At 41.6% G+C, this 19,912-nt stretch overlaps 1 protein-coding gene across 1 annotated transcript; it reads left to right on the forward strand.

Moving 5' to 3' along the window:
• The first annotated feature begins 2,854 nt into the window (after positions 1 to 2,854).
• LOC308324769 (tetratricopeptide repeat protein 39A) lies at positions 2,855 to 19,826 on the forward strand. The gene is made up of 18 exons (XM_080777046.1): positions 2,855 to 3,151; positions 3,986 to 4,090; positions 6,201 to 6,332; positions 10,375 to 10,430; positions 10,719 to 10,786; positions 11,489 to 11,553; positions 11,855 to 11,954; positions 12,062 to 12,127; positions 12,239 to 12,347; positions 13,512 to 13,579; positions 16,008 to 16,067; positions 16,313 to 16,474; positions 16,839 to 16,930; positions 17,039 to 17,159; positions 17,261 to 17,372; positions 17,678 to 17,792; positions 19,196 to 19,312; positions 19,631 to 19,826. The coding sequence occupies exons 1-18, from the start codon at positions 3,117 to 3,119 to the stop codon at positions 19,740 to 19,742; spliced, it is 1,695 nt and encodes a 564-aa protein (XP_080633172.1). The 5' UTR covers positions 2,855 to 3,116; the 3' UTR covers positions 19,743 to 19,826.
• Positions 19,827 to 19,912: the final 86 nt, after the last annotated feature.

Raw genomic sequence — 19,912 nt, forward strand, 5'->3', positions numbered from 1 at the left:
ATAGAGATTGGAGGCGTGTCGTGAGATTGTGACACCTGCCTGGGCCAGTATAAAATCACCAACCACTAGTATAAAAGGAGAGAGAACAGCCCACAAGCTCTTTCGCCATTGTAACAAACACTGCATGCTGCTGGGTCTGTTTTCCCAGTGAAACAATACTAGACAGACAAAGTCACTACTAGTCAGATAAAGTTGATAGTCAAAACTTAAGCAACTCAACTCATATAAACCACTGTCCAAGTCCAAGTATGCCAAACCATTTGCCTGCGTGCACTGAGACGCAACATGAGACGCAACATGGCCTGTTGTAGCCACCATGCGTAAGCAACAGGAAAGGAGGTGACTGGTGATGACAGTTGGTTTCAATTTAATGCTAAGTCTTGGAGTCTGGAGTGATGATGACGGTGTTAATGGTACGTAACAGTTACACTATCCCTCACAGTGAAAAGTAAACCGGCCTCTTATCTGTCCCTCTGTCCTCATGAGTGAATCTGGACTGGCCTGCCAGCACTATGTCCGGACGGCGGACAGTCCGGTCTACAGTCTCCTCTGACACACACACTCCTGTAAGCCTATACTGTGCAGTACGTACACCGGCTTCCAGTCCACTTTCACTGAAAACCCTCTATTCTGGCTTTTAACTTGACACGGATAGTTCCCCAGTGTGTCGATAGATAAAGGATATACAATAGCATCCTGTGTCCCAGAGCTGCATTCTGCTGAAATGACAGGAACACACACGCCGCACACACACACACACACACACACACACACACACACACACACACACACACACACACACACACACACACACACCACACCACACCACACCACACCACACCAGAATTACACGCACACACACTAGAATTACACACACGCGCGCACACTTTACTCACATAATCCAACAATTTATTTTATAATTTTATTTTCATTATGAGTAATTTTCAAATGATGTCTTTGTCAAAAGTGTATGAAACGTTTAATTTGTGATGTAATAAATTATACAAATGAAGTTGTTCTATGAAGATATTTTTTGATTGTTTGTTTTCTTTAGCCTATGTTTGTTTGTTGTAAATACATTTCAAAATGTGTTTCAGTGAGTGATGTACAAATACCATAATAGTGACATAGCCTACAGTTTGTTTAATATTTACAAATGTGTAAAACTAAATGAAACATGGAAACGCCAAACTTTTGTTTTTATGGTCCAGGTCTCTCCCTCTTTGAAGACAACTTTAATTTGTATTATTAAATCCAAATTGAAACAACGTTTTTATTTTATTAGTATATATTATATTCAAAAATGTTTCACAACACTGGCATATAATTATGTGTGAGAAACCAGCTATTTCTTAAATGGTTGTATTGCAAAACTTTTTTGTTTAGGCTACTTAAATCAATGCCAGATAGCGTTTTCGTACTGACTGTGGTCACAGACTGTAATTACAGCATTTATCCACATGGTGTCAGATGATCCCTTGTTTCTGTGGTCTTGGTGCAACTCTGATGATTCCTTGTTAGTTCTGAATTTTCTGGTTGTTATTTAAGTTCCCTGTGCCCATCAGTCATTGTGGTCTACAATGATAACCTAATAGGCCTAATTGTTTTGAATTAAATGTCAGTTACTTGAAAAGTATACAACAGTCCTGTTATTTCTTGTATAGCTTTCAAGTAACTGACATTTAAAAACATTAAATACAATACTTTATCTTTGGGAACAGAGTGAAATGACTGTACAGCCTCCTTTTTAGTATGACAAGATCAAAAGAATCACGATAATAGCAAAAAAGCCAGGGGGGGGGGGGGGGGGGAGGTCCTGAATCTTGACCGAAACCATAGCTGTTATTTTTGAAAACCCATGCTCTTATCTGTAAATGGTCACTGATTCACTGCTTTGAGTAAATAATTAAATATTCTATGGATAGCTATACTCTTCACTGGCATCATGAAATAATGGGAGTGCTCAGTTCAGGTCCATAAAAAGCTTTGTAGTGTAGGTCTCTTTGTGAAACTGATTTAATAAGTATTTACTTTTAGGGTTCTCCTTATTTGTTCTCATACTGCTGGTCAGAAGGTGTGTACTGTGACAGAGATGGAGAAGATTGTGGCCCATCATTTAAAGTTACTCTAATATTAAGTAGGCCTAAACAAAATATACAATTTCAGTTTGAGATACCAATTTCACGAGACATGCAAGATTATGACGAGCAGAAATTGATGTACAGACAATATAGGCCATTCGAATTGGAAATGGAATCCACCTGAAAATGTATTTTCTGTTCACTAAAGAGCTTGGACTTGGAGAGACCTGCATGGATAGAGACACGGTGACTGAACTAACAGCAATGGTTACTATAGCAATACTTTAACCTTTTAACAATACACTTTTTTGTTTTAACCCTCCACAGGAGGAATGACTTGATGTCTTGGTAGGCATAGGAAACAAAACAAGGCAACAGGTGGGCATTGTTGAGCCGCTTCAACACCCTCTGGTGGACACATTTGTAATTATAGAATACAGCTATTGACTGCCTCGAGGGCTACTTTAAATAGCAACATAGGAGTACTTAGAAAATCGATTGCACGTTAATAGAATAGAGATTAATACAATAACGCGGACACTTGATTAAGATGTGTATAGTCTAGTGGAGCTATAACAGACGGCTTCACACTCTCATAAGTCTACAGCTGAACTCTACACTACAGTATGAGTATCACTGCGTCTGTGGAGTGGAGTACTGGCACTTTGATGCGCAGTTGCGCACCTCTCTGAAGTGCGGCAGACACAGAGACAGAGTCAGACGACACTTGAAGTTGTGTGCGTGGCACTGCAGTGTTGCTAAGGAGGAGTCAGACCAGAGTTGCACTTCCACTGTGAGAGTGTGTGAACAACACTCCATTTCAAGCGCTTTACCTTTGGAGTAGACTACCTCAAGATCGAATTGAATAAGAACTGAAGCGGTAATCAAGATTCCATTTAGGCGATTTTGTGCAAACGATTAGCATTAATCCAGAGCAGACGTAGGTTTTTTCCCCCTTCCTGCTAGTCAGCTAGTGGCTCGCACACCTTTTTTTACAGGTGTTTGGGCACGCTGCCCGGGGCTAGAAGTTAGAATATGTCCAATGGGAAACAAACAAGTGCGACAGAAAGGTAAGTAGGTAGACCTAGTTAACACTTTGTTTTGTTGTCACACTAACATTTCATCCCCACACAACACCTGTAGGCTATGTCTCATCTTTGGTTCCTGTCGGAGATGCCGAGAAAAGTCGATATGCCTCATTTAGCTGATATTAAATAAATACAATAACTATTATTTATTTAATTTGCCTAAATAAATACATTTCATAGACATATGGCCTTAAGTTAAGTGTTATGAGAGCGTTGGAAAGGTTTTAGAAAATAACAAATAACATGCGCCTATACATTTACTTTTTCGGCACTGTCTTGCGCAAGTTGCACTCTTCTCTTCCTTGTGACAAAAATAACCTTATCTGCGAGTGTTACCAAAATAACTGACAAAAACAGGTTCGTTTTCATTCGTGTTACAGGCAACAGCAGGGACTTGTTGATAACATAAGATCGATGCCCACAATCAGTATTAAGTTTAGTCTGTTACTCTGCATAAGCTAAATGTAACATATTTGGAAAGATGTGACATTAAGCAAACACTAGGTGCTTTGCAGATTAATAACTATAACTGTGCACTTATCTGTTCCTCACTGGACATGACAACAGATTCTGTGTGTTCCTCATTTCCATAACCATGCAGCACATGGCTCATATTTGTGTTTACTCTGCAGCAGCCAAGCAAGGTTAATACCTCACCTGTGAGTCCTCCCCAGGCACACTGCAGTGTCTAGTCTAGATGTTTGCACAGGTTTAGCCGTTAGAATGAAAACTGGTTAAATGTCATACATTTAACAAGGCATTAAGTGTGTGTGTGTGTGTGTGTGTGTGTGTGTGTGTGTGTGTGTGTGTGATCAGCTCCTCACAGATGACCCTGGGCGAGTGTTTGGATGAGTGTATGGAGGCTCTGGACCTCTTCCTGAACAACCACTTCAATGAGAGCCTGGAGAGACTTCGGCCACGGTAACAGTGTTATGATTATCTACGGGAGATTTACCCCTAAAACCCAGAATCAGTGCGAGTGCATTATCCGGCAAACGGCATGAGACGTGGCCCCGGCAGGTATATAGGCTGGATGGATTATTGACAGCTCCGTTCCGCTGCTCTGTCGGTCGTGCCGGTGAACTGCCGGTAACAGCCGCGGGGGTGGCGCTGCCGGGGGGTATAGGGGCGGCATGTGCCAGGGGATTATGTCACTCCACTGCCGTTCCATCTCGTGGCCGTGGTTTTAACGCAGCAACTGCTGGTAAACTGCCGGTAACAGCCGCGGCGCTACCGTGGACACTTGGGAGATTATGACACTCGACTGCCGCTCGCTCCCGTGGGCATGGCGTTTGGTCCGACATGCGTTGCGTCGTGCTTGCGGTTATGGTTGGGTATAGGGTTTGGTGTCGGACTGATGCCGTCTGCCGCGGGTGTTCCGCGGCTGATGCCTTGCGACGCGTCGTTGCTCGCGGTTATGGCTTGGGTTTGGGGTAGAGTGTCGGACTGATGCCGCCGAGTAGCCCCTCTCGGAACCCCTCCGGTAAAGTTTCTGACATTTGGATGTACTTTACGGAGGGTCCCTCTTCAGTTCGTGAGCCCACAATAGGACGCAGCTGTACATGCCGTCGGAAACGTCAGTGCTGCGGCTTTTGAGTGATTGTGATATGTTTCAAAAGAAGCATATATAAGAGCTATAGGAGACACCGGAAACGTCTGATAACTTTCCTTTGGCGCAGAAGCCGTCAAGTATTTTGAATCTGTGTTTGACCGTTTTGGCAGCTCTGAAATTCTCTCTTCCTTCCTTCCTTGACTTCCTTATTGACATCCCATTGTACCGCCTCCCGCACCGACAGTGGCTATACTGCGACAGAGCAGATCAGAGGCAGGAACGAGCTAGCCACAGCTGTCTGTGGCTTTATCTTTAGTCCTTTTCGGTATGTACATAGGTGGCAGTTTAATATGTCAGCACTTTTGCGCCCAATGTGTTCTGTGATGCAACAGAGTTTAATAATAGTGTAGATCGTGAATTGCAGTATTTCCCTTTTTCCCTTTAGTTGTTATGGAAACTCCCAATTAACCCTTCACATGTACAGTCCCAGTCTCTTGTGATAAACATGATGTCACCATCCACTTCTTTTCATCTGACACTAAGGAGTTTCACTCCTTGTTAGTGCATCCGGCGTAGTGCATCTGGGGGAACGCACTATAATTCCTAGGTCCGCTCCCCGCTGAGCGGGCACCCCGAGCCCCTGACCGACCTGTAGTGAGTCACTAGAGATCGCCCTCCCTCCCTACCACTGGCTTCCCGTCCACCAATCTGGGAACCCATTGGCAAAAATGGGGGAAATAATGAATTTGCCTCCGGGGGCACCGCATAATTCCCTGTGTAGAGACCGGACGTCGGCCCGTTGACTCCCTTGTTTTCATTCCCAATAACAACATACTCTACAAGTTGTAATGGGAGTTGCAGACGGATTCAGCTGCGGAGCTCTGAATCTCTCTTGAGAGATTACCCACCCACTAAAACCCACTCGGATGCTAATCTCGCATTGCCTAAATAAATAAAAAATTATGTAAAGATATTTTAAAATATATTTTTGTGATCAGAGATTGTGGGATAGTTGTCTGGCTACGCGAGACTACTCGGGATGCCCCAAGGTGCAGCACTTCCTGTTAGCTGAAGCGTCATAGGCCAGTCCCTGATGGAAGTACAGCACAATATCCTGTCGGCTGAGACATGATCGACCAGTCCTCGACGAAGATCCGAAGAGTTTCCTGTCAGCCAAGGTCGCCATAGTAGGCCAGTTCCTCCAGGATATGAAGTGTTTGCTGAAGCTGACGCCCAAACAAAGCTCAACGCCGGCAGCAGTGGGAGTCCTGGAAAACAAACACCATGCAGGGCTGGGTGGGAGGGTGGAGGACTAGTTACAGATAGGGAGAATAATGACAATCAGATAGTTGGTGTACATACGCATATCCTTTTGCAAGCATGTATAATAATTATATAATAGCCATACAGTTGCGCTCCCCCTCTCTTTCTCCTGTATTTTACATTTGTATGATGTTGACCTTTTCATCTCCCGTCTAGGGTGAAGGAGAGTATGTACCACGCTCTCATCTATGCCACAATACTGGAAATGCAGGCCATGATGACTTTCCAGCATGAGGACATCGCGAGTGCAGGAAACACCATGAAGACTGCCCAAGACGTCTGTCAGAGGTCGGTATGCTGCTCACTGTGCACAGCGTAGGCAGACGGTACAATGCCCACACGGCCAGGTCTCAGTTGGGCCACACGGACTAAGACGATCACAATCAAACATAATTGTTTTTCAACTGGGTTGTCTTGAAACAGCCCATACGTAAAAATGGCCCTGAATGTTGGTTGCTTTTATGCCGGCTTTCCATACATATAGTATCAGCTCAGCTCGCCTCTTTACTCTGTTTACTTTGACTTTCCACTGCACTGGACCCCCCTCATAGTACCCACCCCAAGAGCTTATCGCCTTAACTTAAAGCAACGGCCATCAAACTGGCTGCCATCCGGTGCATCTGGACAAAATGTATATAACGTCTGGCTTTCAGACATTGCAGCCAAGGCTATGTCTATGGACTTTAAGGTTTGCTTTAAGCAGTCACGTCATGTGGCAGCCACAGTGGGCGACTGGGCATCCCTTACTGTGATTTTATTTACTTATACAGACCAACAAAAACGGCATGCAGTTCAACATTGAGTTGCCCTTTTCTGTGGGTCTGAGGCTGAGCAACACAAAGACGTTTGATCCCTTCCTACCTGCAAGCCTATGAAGAATGCAGTGTAGACTCTGTAGAGACACATAGTCTTTTCATTCACTTGCTCCTAATCTTTGGTGATAAACTATAAAAAAGTACCTGACGGTACCAAAGACATGTACAGGTTCAGGTCCATGTTTTACCATGGTCACTTTGGTCTGGGTCAGTTCAGATTCTATTGTCCCAGGTCCCTGCTGGTCTATTTATCATTGTTAAATACCAGTGGATTCCAGAAGACCAGTACTCGGCACTGATCTGGAGAGAAAGGCATGAAGTGCTGTGTAACTTGCGTGATGATTTAGGCTGATGTAAGATCGGATTACTGCAGCGCAAGATAAAGGGGAAAGGTTGAGCTGCATATGCGTGCCAGCTGCCTGAGTTAGTGACTTGGGAAAAGGCATCCTTGCCTTAATTCTATCTAGGTGAAAACATCACATTTAATTTAATTGTCTCATTGTAGCTGGGGATTTGATACGCATCTTGCACAAGGGCGCGTACACTTAATTCGGGCTCCAATGAAATGCCATTTTATGCTTGTTTTGTTTTTTTGTCCGATGTTTCCATTATGTGGAAACATCAATTCTCTCTCCCCACCATAGAAAAAGTATTCTCTCCCTGTCTGCCATCCCCACTGAACCAAAACCAGGAAGTAGACCTTTACCTCTGTGGTTTACAGGCGCTAGCCCCCTCCTATATTCAGCTATAGTGTACACAAACATTAAATGCCATTGACAATGAATGGAGAATTTACGTCATATGTTTCTGAGCAAATCAGTATTTTTGTCCGACACAAAATGTAATTCCTATTGACAATGAATGGATCATGTACGATGATAAGAGCGCCCCTCACTTCACACAGTTGTGATTTTTAGTTGTTAAATAATCTATGTATATAAAATATATATTTCTCAACAAATATCTTAATTTACCAACATTGTACTGCTATGAATGGACCTCATGAAGAAGCCTAGTTGACTTGAAAAATGAAACCAAAATAATAAATAGATTAAATACAGATGTTTGGGATGGTGCCTGTACGCCTTCTACAGGTAGCGGATCACATCTGTAGGTACCGGAGCGTAGGAGGGAGGTTTCTGGAGCTGAGCTTCGGCAAGCTCCCGCATTAATTAAGCCCTGGAAAGCGGGCATTTGTGTTGAATAATGAAGCATCAGCTTACTTGAACAAAGCATTGGTTCTGAGACAAGTGGGTCTCATCATGCCAATAAATGTCAAACTACTGTAGAAAGGCACTATTTTAAGAAATTGCAAAGAGTGGTAGCCTTGATGCAGTTTTGTATTATGACTCATCATGTATGTGCCACAAAACTATGGGAGGAGTAGTGTGGCACATCTAATTTATAATAGAAGCAAGCGCAATACTGTGATAGGCAACCACATGAACTAGAAAGGGGTGCACATTAATTGGAGCACAAATATCCACAAGATAACCTCTCGCTGCATCAATATGACGTCATATTGACATCCATATATGGAGTTCCACAGCTCCATATTTGGCTGATCGGTGATTCGGAGCGGTGGATCTGAGATTAAGTGAAAGATATTCTTACAAAAAAACAACTCAAATGTGAAATATGGCAGAAGCTACAAGATATTTGATGCTAATCGTGATCGTTCCCCCATGACGTCGGCCTGGTGGAGTGATTTGACTATCCTTGATGTCTATTTCTTTATTTATTTTATTGTTTAATAAGCTTAGCCAAATTTTGTGGATGTTGACTGCTTTATATACAGGTCTATTATATTTGCTACCGTAAATGTTTTCCTACCAATGCTCTTTCTCTTATATATTATGTAAAACATCAGGGTTCAAATCCTTTATTTACCTGCATGAAAGTCTCTAAAGTGCTCCTGCCCTATATTTCTCTCATCTAGAGCAGTAACATGCAAATGAAAGCCTTTTATATTATAGCGTGGCCTGGTGAGACCTGCCACGCCAGAATTTGCATGCGTTTGACTTTCGACAGACGGGGAAAACGGATTGGTTGGAATTTGCTTTCTCACACAAGGGCCTTGTTAATGTTTTGACTGGAATAATTGTACCCGTCTTATATTGACAGTGTGTTGATATATATTGACTGTAAATAGAGAGTGGCAAATAGCTAATCTCACACAGTCTTTTGCTTTTAATATGGTCAGAAAACGCTCCTTTTTAGGTGTAATATTCAGAGAACAAAAGACCAAATACAACTGGACCAAACAAGTGGACAATGTTGACCAAAGTGTGGTTTCATTCTCTGCGAAGGATGAATGCACTGCACTCACAACGGCCCCTTTTCCACCTCAGTTGAACTGGTTCAGTTCTGTTCCACCTCAGTTGAACTGGTTCAGTTCTTTTCCACCTCAGTTGAACTGGTTCAGTTCTTTTCCACCTCAGTTGAACTGGTTCAGTTCTTTTTTCCCCCAGTGAGAATGTTTCCAATGGTTCAGAACTCTAAAGGTTGGTTCGGAACTGGAACCACAAAATGGCCGCCGGTTCCAAGAAAGCATCAAGGCTCCGAGAATCTAGAACGGAACCAGTTCTGGAACCAAAGTTCAAGTGCAAACTGCAAAGAGGTTTACCAATATCTGTTGATTTCGTCCTGCAGCCTTTTGCACATTGGTAATCCAGCCACTGCAGCCAGTCGTCCTCGAGATGCACCAGTGAGGAAGGGGCGGGGGGGAGGGCAAGGTGACGGCCCTATAGTTACAGTTAGATGAGTAGTGAAAACCTGCATCTGATCATCCATTTATTCCATTAGATTAGACCATAGACCATTTTAGTATAGCCTATGTAAGGTTAACCTCGTCAGATAATCCCCACATAGCGTAAATGTACGAAGAAATTCAAAGTTTCAACACCAAAGTAGTCTAGTAGTAGTTGTGAATTAGCAAACTGGACATTTGGACTGAATGTTTCCTTTATCCTCGTGTTGGGCTTCTGTTTTCGCCGACATTTTTATTTGTGTTTGTCATAAGCACAGCTCCTTTGTGCTTCACATTCCACACAGCCTCTGCCTTGCCTTCTGTGTGCTGACTGCTGTGGGCCCGGTGTGGGCTCGCCCCTCCCACCCCTCACTGGTGCGAAAGCGGGGAGTAAAAACGGGGACACGAACCAGACTGAACCGACATTTACATCCTTTAAAAAAAAAAGTTTTCTAAATCATGACAAATTTCGGAAAGGTTTGTGGCACATTTTAACGATTTTTCTAAAATAGCAGACCTACAAGCTCATAGCGCACCACCGATCTGCTATTTTTCAATAGCTAAATTATAACATAATGTTTAAAACACCAAAAGAGGTTCCTGCCCAAAATGGGTTTTAAGCACCACTTGCTAGCAAGGCTAAAAACAGAACCTACTGAAATTCTCAGGTTGTTGATTTCATCAAACCTTTTTGGTTACACTTGTTGATAATTGAAATTATCTAATGTGATGGTTATATTAATTATATTGTGGCTCTCTGTTTCAGGTTTAGACGGAAGCCTCCAGGTTTGGGTCAGAAGTCTGGACAGACACTCACAGAAGGTAAGGGTCCAGCATCCCTGCACACATACATAATATGCACATTTATTAAGGCGGTACATGCAGCACCTTGCTGTATTTAAACATCCCACACAGGACACGGGCACCTCACGCTTTATATTCTAATATAATTGTACACATAACTACTACTACTGTGCACCCACACACCTGTATAGATGTAACAAATGGTTCAGTAAAAAATATTGACTGTTAAAAATGATGCGTGCGTGCGTGTGCGCGTGTGTGTGTGTGTGTGTGTGTGTGTGTGTGTGTGTGTGTGTGTGTGTGCAGAGCAGCTCCATGCTGAAGTGTGTTATGCAGAGTGCCAACTCCAGAGAGCTGCTCTCACCTTCCTACAGGTTCAGTGACTTACTTCTCATGATACCAAATACAGAGCTCTTACTGTGTGTTCCTTCTATTATCCATGTGTTATGATGTGCGTTGCATCATGCAACGGGCAATATTACCATTTCAATGTGTTTCAGTTAACCCATTCTGACCTGAGATCAGATTCATAACGAGGTTTCCACTGGACACACACTGGTCTGATTAACCAATTCTGACCTGAGATCAGATTCTAAAAAATGTCAGTCGTTCTTAGATTTTTCAAAAATAGCAGACCTACAAGCTCGTAGCGCGCCACTCGGTGGCGCGCTATGAGCTTGTAGATCTGCTATTTTTCAATAGCTAAAGCATAACATGATGCCAACACCAAAATGGGTGCCCGGTCAGAATGGGTTAAACTGCTTTCTACATTTTGCGCAATTTAACCCCATGAACCTTAGCGTCCGTATTCTGGGTCTTGTCACTCATAATAGGTGAACATTTGCCAAAAATATGCGAACATTTGGCAGAAATAGTCATGGTCATCACTCATTGCTCCTAACGGCTATTTTGGGCAAAGAGATGTGGTGTAGAGATTATATGAGGGCGATTCCGGTCAATGAAGTATATATATAGCGGGGTTTAATTAAGTGGTTAAAACTGTATTCAATATTCCTTTTGTAATTAACTCAACTTAATTGGCTTGATTTACTTACTTTCACTCAAATCTAATCTAGGATGAGAACATGGTGAGTTTTATCAAAGGAGGAATGAAAGTACGCAACAGTTTCCTGATTTACAAGTAAGTCGTCACTGTTCAGAGCTTCTTCAGGTGTGTGTGTGAAATGTTATGTGGCATCTTAAAAGAAAGCACTGTACGGTTATATTGAATCCTGTACACGATATACGGTAACTTGCAAATGGCTCAAGAGACCTCCCACAGTCGTAAAACAATAATGGCCTTTTGTACGGCTTAAGTGCATGCCATTATCAGTACATTTAGATTAGTTTTTATTGCATAATGAGACATAATTATCCTCTATTATGCTATTATGCATAATTGTGTTTGTAAATATGTGACATAATTGCCTGTTATCGCCCAGAGAACTGCATTCCTACGTCCAGTCTCTCAACTCTCTCAAAGGACCCAGCCACATTCAGTTGGAGGGAGGAATCTCATTTGGAATAGGAGCATTTAATTTGGTACATCCCACAAGCATCCCAGTGTTCCTAATTGGCTTGACGTTTTTTTTCGGCAATGACCAATTCACACCACAAAGAGTTTGACTTTCAGTTGTACTTTTTTTCAGGCTCTCTCCCTATTTCCTCCACGGTTACTCAAAATCTTAGAATTTGCGGGCTTTTCTGGAGACAAGGTATGTGAATATAAATACTGTACTTCCCACATCACTACAGTATATCATTCTCCCTCAGGCTTAAAGCCCATTGCACTAAAATGCGCGTTGCACGTTTGTGTCCCGTTTTAGGAATATGGCCTGTCTCAACTGCATGATGGTGCGATAGGGACGAACCTGCGCTCCATGCTGTGTGTCCTGCTATTGCTCTGCTACTACACCTTTCTTAGTTTCATACTAGGTACTAACTACTGTACGCTGTCAGTGTTTACATACACACTTCAATCCTCAACCACCCACCAGATGCTATGGATCATTAGACAGGGTAGACCCATGAATCGCAACCATGGTCACTTATTTCATCTTATTATGACACTTATTCTATCATTCTCTACAAATCACATACAATCGCGTTTAGAAACCTGGATTGTGTCAACAAAAATGAAAAGAAAATGTTATAGATCTCAAACAAAAACATTATTATACCTTGTGGTAGATATACAGTCTGGTGTGTGTGTGTGGTGCAAGAACAAAACCGTCAGTTCAAAGTGAAACCTTAACATGGACGATGACATCCAACCACATTTGTCCATGAGCAATTAAAAGTGTAAATGCAAGACTTAAGTGGCTTATTGTTTGAACTTTATCTTGATATTTTCTTTAGTATACCTGGTCTTCTTGGGCTAAGCAAATCTACTTCCAGTAAAGACATGTTCCCTCTATCGTCCTATTGTCTTTTCATTAAACTGACATGACAATTCAGTCAGGAATAGATTTAAGCATTTATTGCAAGAAATGGAATACAGTTATACTTTGTACAATTCAGAAACCCCGCTTGGGTAGCCTATGCAAGAGTGTGCCCAAAGGAAGATGTTTCATTTCACTTTAACCTTTAACCCATGCAAGACCATGCAAACCATGCTCCTTGAAAGGGGAAGGCACGCTTTGCCAGCAACAGCATGTGTAGCACTGCAGCGTCAGTGCATGAGCGTGTGTAGGAGTCAGCCATGTTTAAATGGACCGCCTTTGTTGTGCGACGGGGCCGTAAATGGGCATAGAAATGCTTTTTCATTTCACTTTATTCAAACAACAGGCTGGCGGCTGATTACAGCTGGGACCAATTACTCCTGCATGAACTAACGATGCTTCATTAATTTCAGTAGATTCAACAGGATATTCAAAATACAGAAGCTTTTTAAAAGCTTATTGATATCAACCCACATGTATAACCCCATGTGATTGTTTACAAAGGAACTTCATTGGAAACCAACAATGTATACTGTAAATAAAATTTATTTATTTTATTTACATTTTGAGGGCACCCATTGGTAGAAGAAAAAACATACTTTACTTTGATGCTGCCTATGCAATTACAGTATGCAATTTATCTTTTTCCGTCTCTTAGGAACGGGGGAGGCGGAGGTTTCTGATGCTGAGGAGTTGCTGAAACCTTTCAGGCTCCGCTACCCACGGGTGAGTGGCACTCTTTCACTCCCTCTCCCTCGTGCTCTCACACTCTTACTCAACTTTCCGTCTCACTACCTCACCCCAACACCAACCTTATTTGTAGCTTACATCCGCAGTCGTTTCCATGAATCCCTCCATCCACCCAGATTATCACACTTTGGCTCTTTAATACTCGCAGTCACTCACCATTTGACTGTATTTCTACTGTCTGCATACTTTAGATCCTTAAACGTTTACATAAAAAAGTATGTACTGTCTTCCATGCCCTACTGGCTTCGTGCACAAGAATTTGGCACTGACGGACAAGTGGTTTACAAGATCAGACAGACAGACAGACGGACAGAGAAATGCTTTTCTAGATGCCCAACTCAGGTTCCATGCTGTAAAAATAAGACTTGAGTGTGGTCTAGCCAACACCAACTCGGGACGAACTTATGATGACTAATATACGATCTGAAAATGTGTCGCAAATATTTCACATTTGAAAAAGAATCTTGTAGTCACGATGCAAAACATATTTTAAGATGACCAACGTTGCGTCACAAAATGCCTTCTTCAGGGTATGAATATTTCAAATCAAACTATTAATATGGTGATACCTTATTCATACAGGTTGATGATTTTATTCTTGCTGAAATCGACCTAGTTTATACCTTTAGTTATATAGAGCGTCGCAGTGCCGCCCCTTTCATGACGACGCCAGGCCCAGGAAATGAATCCCAAAGCATTTTTCCCATAGACATTTCAAAAGGTATTTATTTAAAGACCTTTTAAGCGTCTTACGAAGTCAACTCGAGTCGTGACAAATCATGACAACAAACACAATATTTTGGACCAAATAATTACTAAGAAGAAAAACAACAAAAAAAGTTGTAACCTGCCGTTTTTTTCTACTTTCTAATTCTTTGTTTGGCCCAAAACATTGTGTTTATTGTCATGATTTGTCACGACAAGAGTTGGCTTTGTACGCGTGTAAACGTCTTAAATAATAATAATAAATACTTTTTGAAAAGTCTATGAGGAAAATGAACAGGGATTTATTTTCCGGGTCTCTCGAGGGGGCGGGACTGCGACACTCTATTCACACTCTGTGTGGATGTACTCATGACACAACCAGCCATTTAAATTATTGAGAATTTATCGCACAAAATAAACTCTTCCTACCAATCCCAGCTAGCAGCCCACCGACCCTATAGCCACCGTCCATAGACGGAGAAAACAAACATTTTCTTACATGTTCTTCGCTCAGAAAGATTTCATTCACACAATTCTCACTCTCTCCATTTTATTTAACCACTAAAAACACATTGAAACAGAGTCTCTTTTTCAAGTGGGAATTAACTGGCCAAGAGGCAGGAAATAAAATTACACTTCAATGCTACATCGTACATGTCAAGTTACAGAACAGCCAATAATACATCCATGATAATACAAGAAATCTCCAAAGTGATACAGTGTGACAGGGCGCAAAGTTGTGCATATAGAAAAAATACACAATGTACAATATGTACAGAAATAATACATTTGTAGGCCTATACTAGCCTGGGCAGCATTCCTTTTCGGGTGTATGATCCGGTCGGGAACGCATGGTAACATTGTAGTCAATGATTTGTTGTCATCAGGCAGGAAACCACAAGCCGGAATCAGAAGTACCCAAAAATAATTCCTGCGATCATGATTTTAGGGCCTACCTATATACTCTATGGGCCTACCCAATAAAATCATTGATGTAGCCTGCGAGATATCCGTGAGAATCGACCAACTGCAGCATAGCCGTGTACAGTGATGTGTTTTGAAAGGTGAGTAGGTTATGGTGCAGCATGGTACAAGGGATCCAGTTTGGCCAAGGTGGAGGAGCAAGCAGTCCTATAAATGGTATCACCATAGTCCAGACAGAAAGAGACCGGTGACCAGTTTTTGGCGAGCGGAACAAGCAAAACAAGCTTTCAATCTGTAGCACAAAGAATCAATATGACATTTAAAAAAAAAAAAAAAAAAAATGTATTTAGGAACACTGACTAAACTTTAAAGCATTATATTGTCATGCTATCAAACTAATACTTTACTGCTCTTCCACTTGCATACCTTTTAGTCTATGACTCCTTCTGTCATCATCCCTTTCTATTCCCCACTCCACCTTGGACCTACATACCTGCTAGCCCAGCCCACAGAGCAAACGTAGCCATGTAGGACATTGTGTGCACTTGTACAAGGAAACAATGTGTCTTGACTAAATACCGCCACATCTGATAGGTGTACAGTATGGGTGTTTAATTTATTGATATACAAAATACACTCGGTTGGCATGTGATGGCTGACATGTCCTACAATGATCCTTTCTTCTTTGACTGCTTTTGTTTCAATTTGAATTAATCGTCACTGCAAATGTATGCCTAAATATTGTATTACATCTTATCTTTCCTCTTCTGTCCAGGGAGCAATATTCCTCTTCTTTGCAGGCAGAACTGAAGAGATCAAAGGCAATATAGATGAAGTAAGATTCACAGCTCATATCCACAGTTTTGTCTCTTATATATAAGAGAGGCATAAAAACCCAGAATTCAATGTCGGGAGTTTTATTCTTGTCGTGTCCACAAGAAAGTCTGTTACGATGCTCGGCTAGATGTGGTTCAGCCACAAACAAACACATTGCTGTCCTGTCTCAAATCAATAAACTGCCAAGTCTGCAGTGCTTTGACCTAAAAGGATGTACTGGGTGTAATGTTGCTGCACCACCAGGCAGTGGCACTGTTTGAGGACGGCTGCAAGGCTCAGCAGACATGGAAGCAGTTCCACCACATGTGCTACTGGGAGCTGATGTGGTGCTTCACCTACAAACGAGTGTGGAAGATGGCCTACTTCTACGCAGACCTTCTGAGCCAGGAAAGCCGCTGGTCCAAGGTACAGAGGACACCCTATTATTAAAAGCTACAATTATCAGTTTTAATGAATGAAACATTATTTTAACCAATCTGTTGTATAACTATCAATGCCGCTTTTCTCCCCCAAAAGTTAAATTTAAGTGTTAAAAATCACACCCGTGTGAATTGAGGGGCGCTAATACATGTTGATTAGGTGATGTAATGGTGATGTAAAACAAACGGTGCAAACACAAACATTAAACACCATTAACAATAAAGAGACAATATGACGAGAGCAGTAATGTTGAGTCCTTTAGATAAATGGAAAAAGGACCAAATCCTGGCACCGTGTATTTATATAGTGTGATGAAGTAATGAAGTAAAACAAAATGTTTGTCCGTCAGGCCATGTATATATACATGAAGGCTGCTTGCCTCAGCATGCTGCCGAAGGAAGAGGCCAGGCCTTTCGGGGAAGATGAAGTGGAACTCTTCCGGTAAGTCAACCGATCTACGATAGTTGAAAGTCTATTTTTTAACAATTATTTATATTTAACCATCCTTTGCTTGTTGATTTTGTCTTTATTAATGGCTTGGGCCTTCAGACAGGTGCCCACCTTCAAGCAAAAGATAGCAGGAAAGTCTCCACCAACTGAGAAATTTGCTATCCGCAAAGCCAGGCGTTACAAGGCCTCCCATCCAGTCAGGCTACCAGTGCCGGTGTTGGTAAGCAGACAGACAGACAGACAGATAGATAGATAGACAGTCTCTCTCTCTCTGTGCAATAGTATGTGAACAGTATTTCCACTTATACTGTACTCTTGTAGGAGATGATGTACATGTGGAATGGCTTCACCGTGATCAGCAAGCGGCCAGAGTTGACTGATGGGTTGATGCAGACGTTACTGGAGGCAGAGCGCACCCTGCTGGAGACTCCCGGTAAAGTCTGCTGTTATAATGGAGTGAACTAAATAACAAATGGCTAGTCAGATGCTCTGCAATGTATGCCATGTGGTTGTAGCCTGCAGATAATTCACATAAGGCAGGGTATAATGGTTCAATTTAGGTATGGTTTGGTGAGTTTAAGGTTAATACGTATGTTGTAAATACATGGAAGTAATATTGATCTTCTTTATGATAATACATACATAATTCATGTTGAAAATGTCTTTTCTTTTTTAGTTTCATGGTCGTGCAGCAATGCATAAATTGTCCATAATGCTTATAGTCCTTTTACTCTGCAGAAAATGAATTTTCGGTGGATGACCGTTGTCTGATCTACCTACTGAAGGGTTTGTGTCTGAAGAATCAGCATCAAGTCCAGGCAGCTGAGGAATGTTTTAACAAGGTTTATGGCTGGTGAGGAACCATTTAAAATGTAAAATGAATGTTTCATTACAGTGCCTTCAAAAGACAAGTAGCTCAAGCAGTTTCCTTTTGAAAATGTTGACCAATGTTGACTAGGATTGTTGCATTTTAGCAAAAGCCGGAATGAACAAGCTGGCTGCCAGCAGCACCATTATTTTACATGTAGCTCAAATACAATTTTTGCAAACTTTGGTTGAAGATAGTAGACTGTACTGTGAGAGATCTTCAAATTCAACCTTTATTCACACATTACTTTAAGCAACTACTCAAAAAATATCTTTAAGCTTCAAACATTCTTTATCTTGGGTTTAAACATAATTGGCTTCAAAAATATTAACATTTGTGCTTTTAAGCATGCCCAGTTCTCTGTGAGATAGCATCAACAAACAATGTTTACAAAAATAAAAACTCACCCATCAAGTCATAGTTGAAGGTAAGGTAAAGCTTTACTGTCCCGGAGGGCCTTTGCAGACCGTAGTTCAACACAAATGCATACAATATCATACACACACATACTGTAGTACATGGATGTGGAAATATGCATGCAGTGATAGAAGTCTTGAAATGACAAACCATGTTGAACCCATTTAGGAATGAGGTCAAGGTTCTAAATCCTAAACGTTTTCACAGAAAAAAAAACTATGTTTCTATATAGTGGTACTCAACCTTTTCAATGTCGAGGACCCCACAGAATTATCTGTATTTGGCCACAGACTCCCATCTGAAAATATGTTGTTCCAGGGACCACACCCAGAAGCAAATATTTGAGTTAAAAACGTTCGCTCTGAAAGAATATATATTCAAAGATTTGTGCCACATTTTCAAGATAAAAACAAAGCAGGTCTACAAGCTCGATCTGCTATTTTTCAATAGCTAAAGTATAACATAATGCTGAAAACAAAAGTGGTTCCCGTCCTGAATAGGTTAAGTCAAATACCATGTCATTTGTGAGAATACGAGACTGCTCGCCCCAGGCATACAACAGGAACAGCGCGGCCTGGTATTTCTAAAGTAATCTAAGTAAATTATGCTTAAACGGTTAAACCTAACCTTATTCCTAACCACAACCTCAGTAAAACGATGCCTAAACTTAACCCCAGTAAAACTATGCCTAACCCTAAACTGATTTCTAACCTTATTCTCAGTAAAACAAAATAAAGAATACAAGGCGAGATGGAATTGGGGCGACATGACCTGTTACCAAGTGTGATATGAGAAGAGCCTCAATTCATAAAAGACCAATTTCTATGTAATTACTTATTAATCAATCCCAGGGGAAAATATTTTTTTACTGGACAAACAAAAACCTGACATGGCTATATTGCTCACAACTACAGCTTAGATGTGAAACATTGTTAATAATGCATCATTTCCCATCCCCCTGTGTCCTGAAGTCAGAAGAAGATTAAGTATGACCACTACCTGGTTCCCAATGCCCTGCTGGAACTCGGTCTGCTGTATCTAAACCATGGCAGGAAGGAAGAGGCTATCAAACTGCTGCACAAGGCTAAGTCTGTTATTTTACAACCTTTACATCATCACATGCAAAGTTAAGAGCCATGCAGTTATGTGGTGTGTTTAGGATAATAAGGTGTGTGTGTGTGTGTGTGTGGGGGGGGTGATCAATTTAATTAATGCAATTATCTGGTTAAAATAAGTGTAATTGAATGTAATATTCATAATAATATGTATAGAACGGCAAGGATGAAATGCGTAGCACCCCCACATACAGTAGATGGTCATTTAAATAACTAGGTTTGCATACTGTACGTGTATCTAGCTCATGCCGTGCCTCAGTCTTACCAATGCTTCCCATTGTCTCTTCTCAGACACAGCTACAAAGACTACTCTATGGAATCCCGGACTCAGTTCAGAATACATGCTGCCCTCACTAAACTCAAGGCAGATCCAGGTGACGGGAATGAGGTCACCCGGCTTTAAGGAGACTCCATTTCCTCATGATAGATGAGGCTGGACACACTGGAATCCTCCATCCATCCATACCACTTGAAGCTCCATTATAGGCCCTGTTTTTTAGGCAATACTCAAATTCCCCCATACATGTTTCTTGTCACTCTTATTTGCACTTTACAGTCAATGTTGCCGATGCA

The sequence above is a fragment of the Protomyctophum bolini genome (assembly GCF_963924005.1).
Source record: "Protomyctophum bolini genome assembly, chromosome: 11".
In the NCBI taxonomy this organism is placed as follows: Eukaryota; Metazoa; Chordata; class Actinopteri; order Myctophiformes; family Myctophidae; genus Protomyctophum; species Protomyctophum bolini.

Bases quoted from the DNA above. Each gene is read 5' to 3' on its own strand.
- LOC308324769 (XM_080777046.1), top strand. From the start codon at position 3,117: ATGTCCAATGGGAAACAAACAAGTGCGACAGAAAG. The intron at 6,333-10,374 runs GTCGGTATGCTG...TCTCTGTTTCAG, and splicing joins GCCCAAGACGTCTGTCAGAG to GTTTAGACGGAAGCCTCCAG. The intron at 17,373-17,677 runs GTAAAGTCTGCT...TTTACTCTGCAG, and splicing joins CACCCTGCTGGAGACTCCCG to AAAATGAATTTTCGGTGGAT.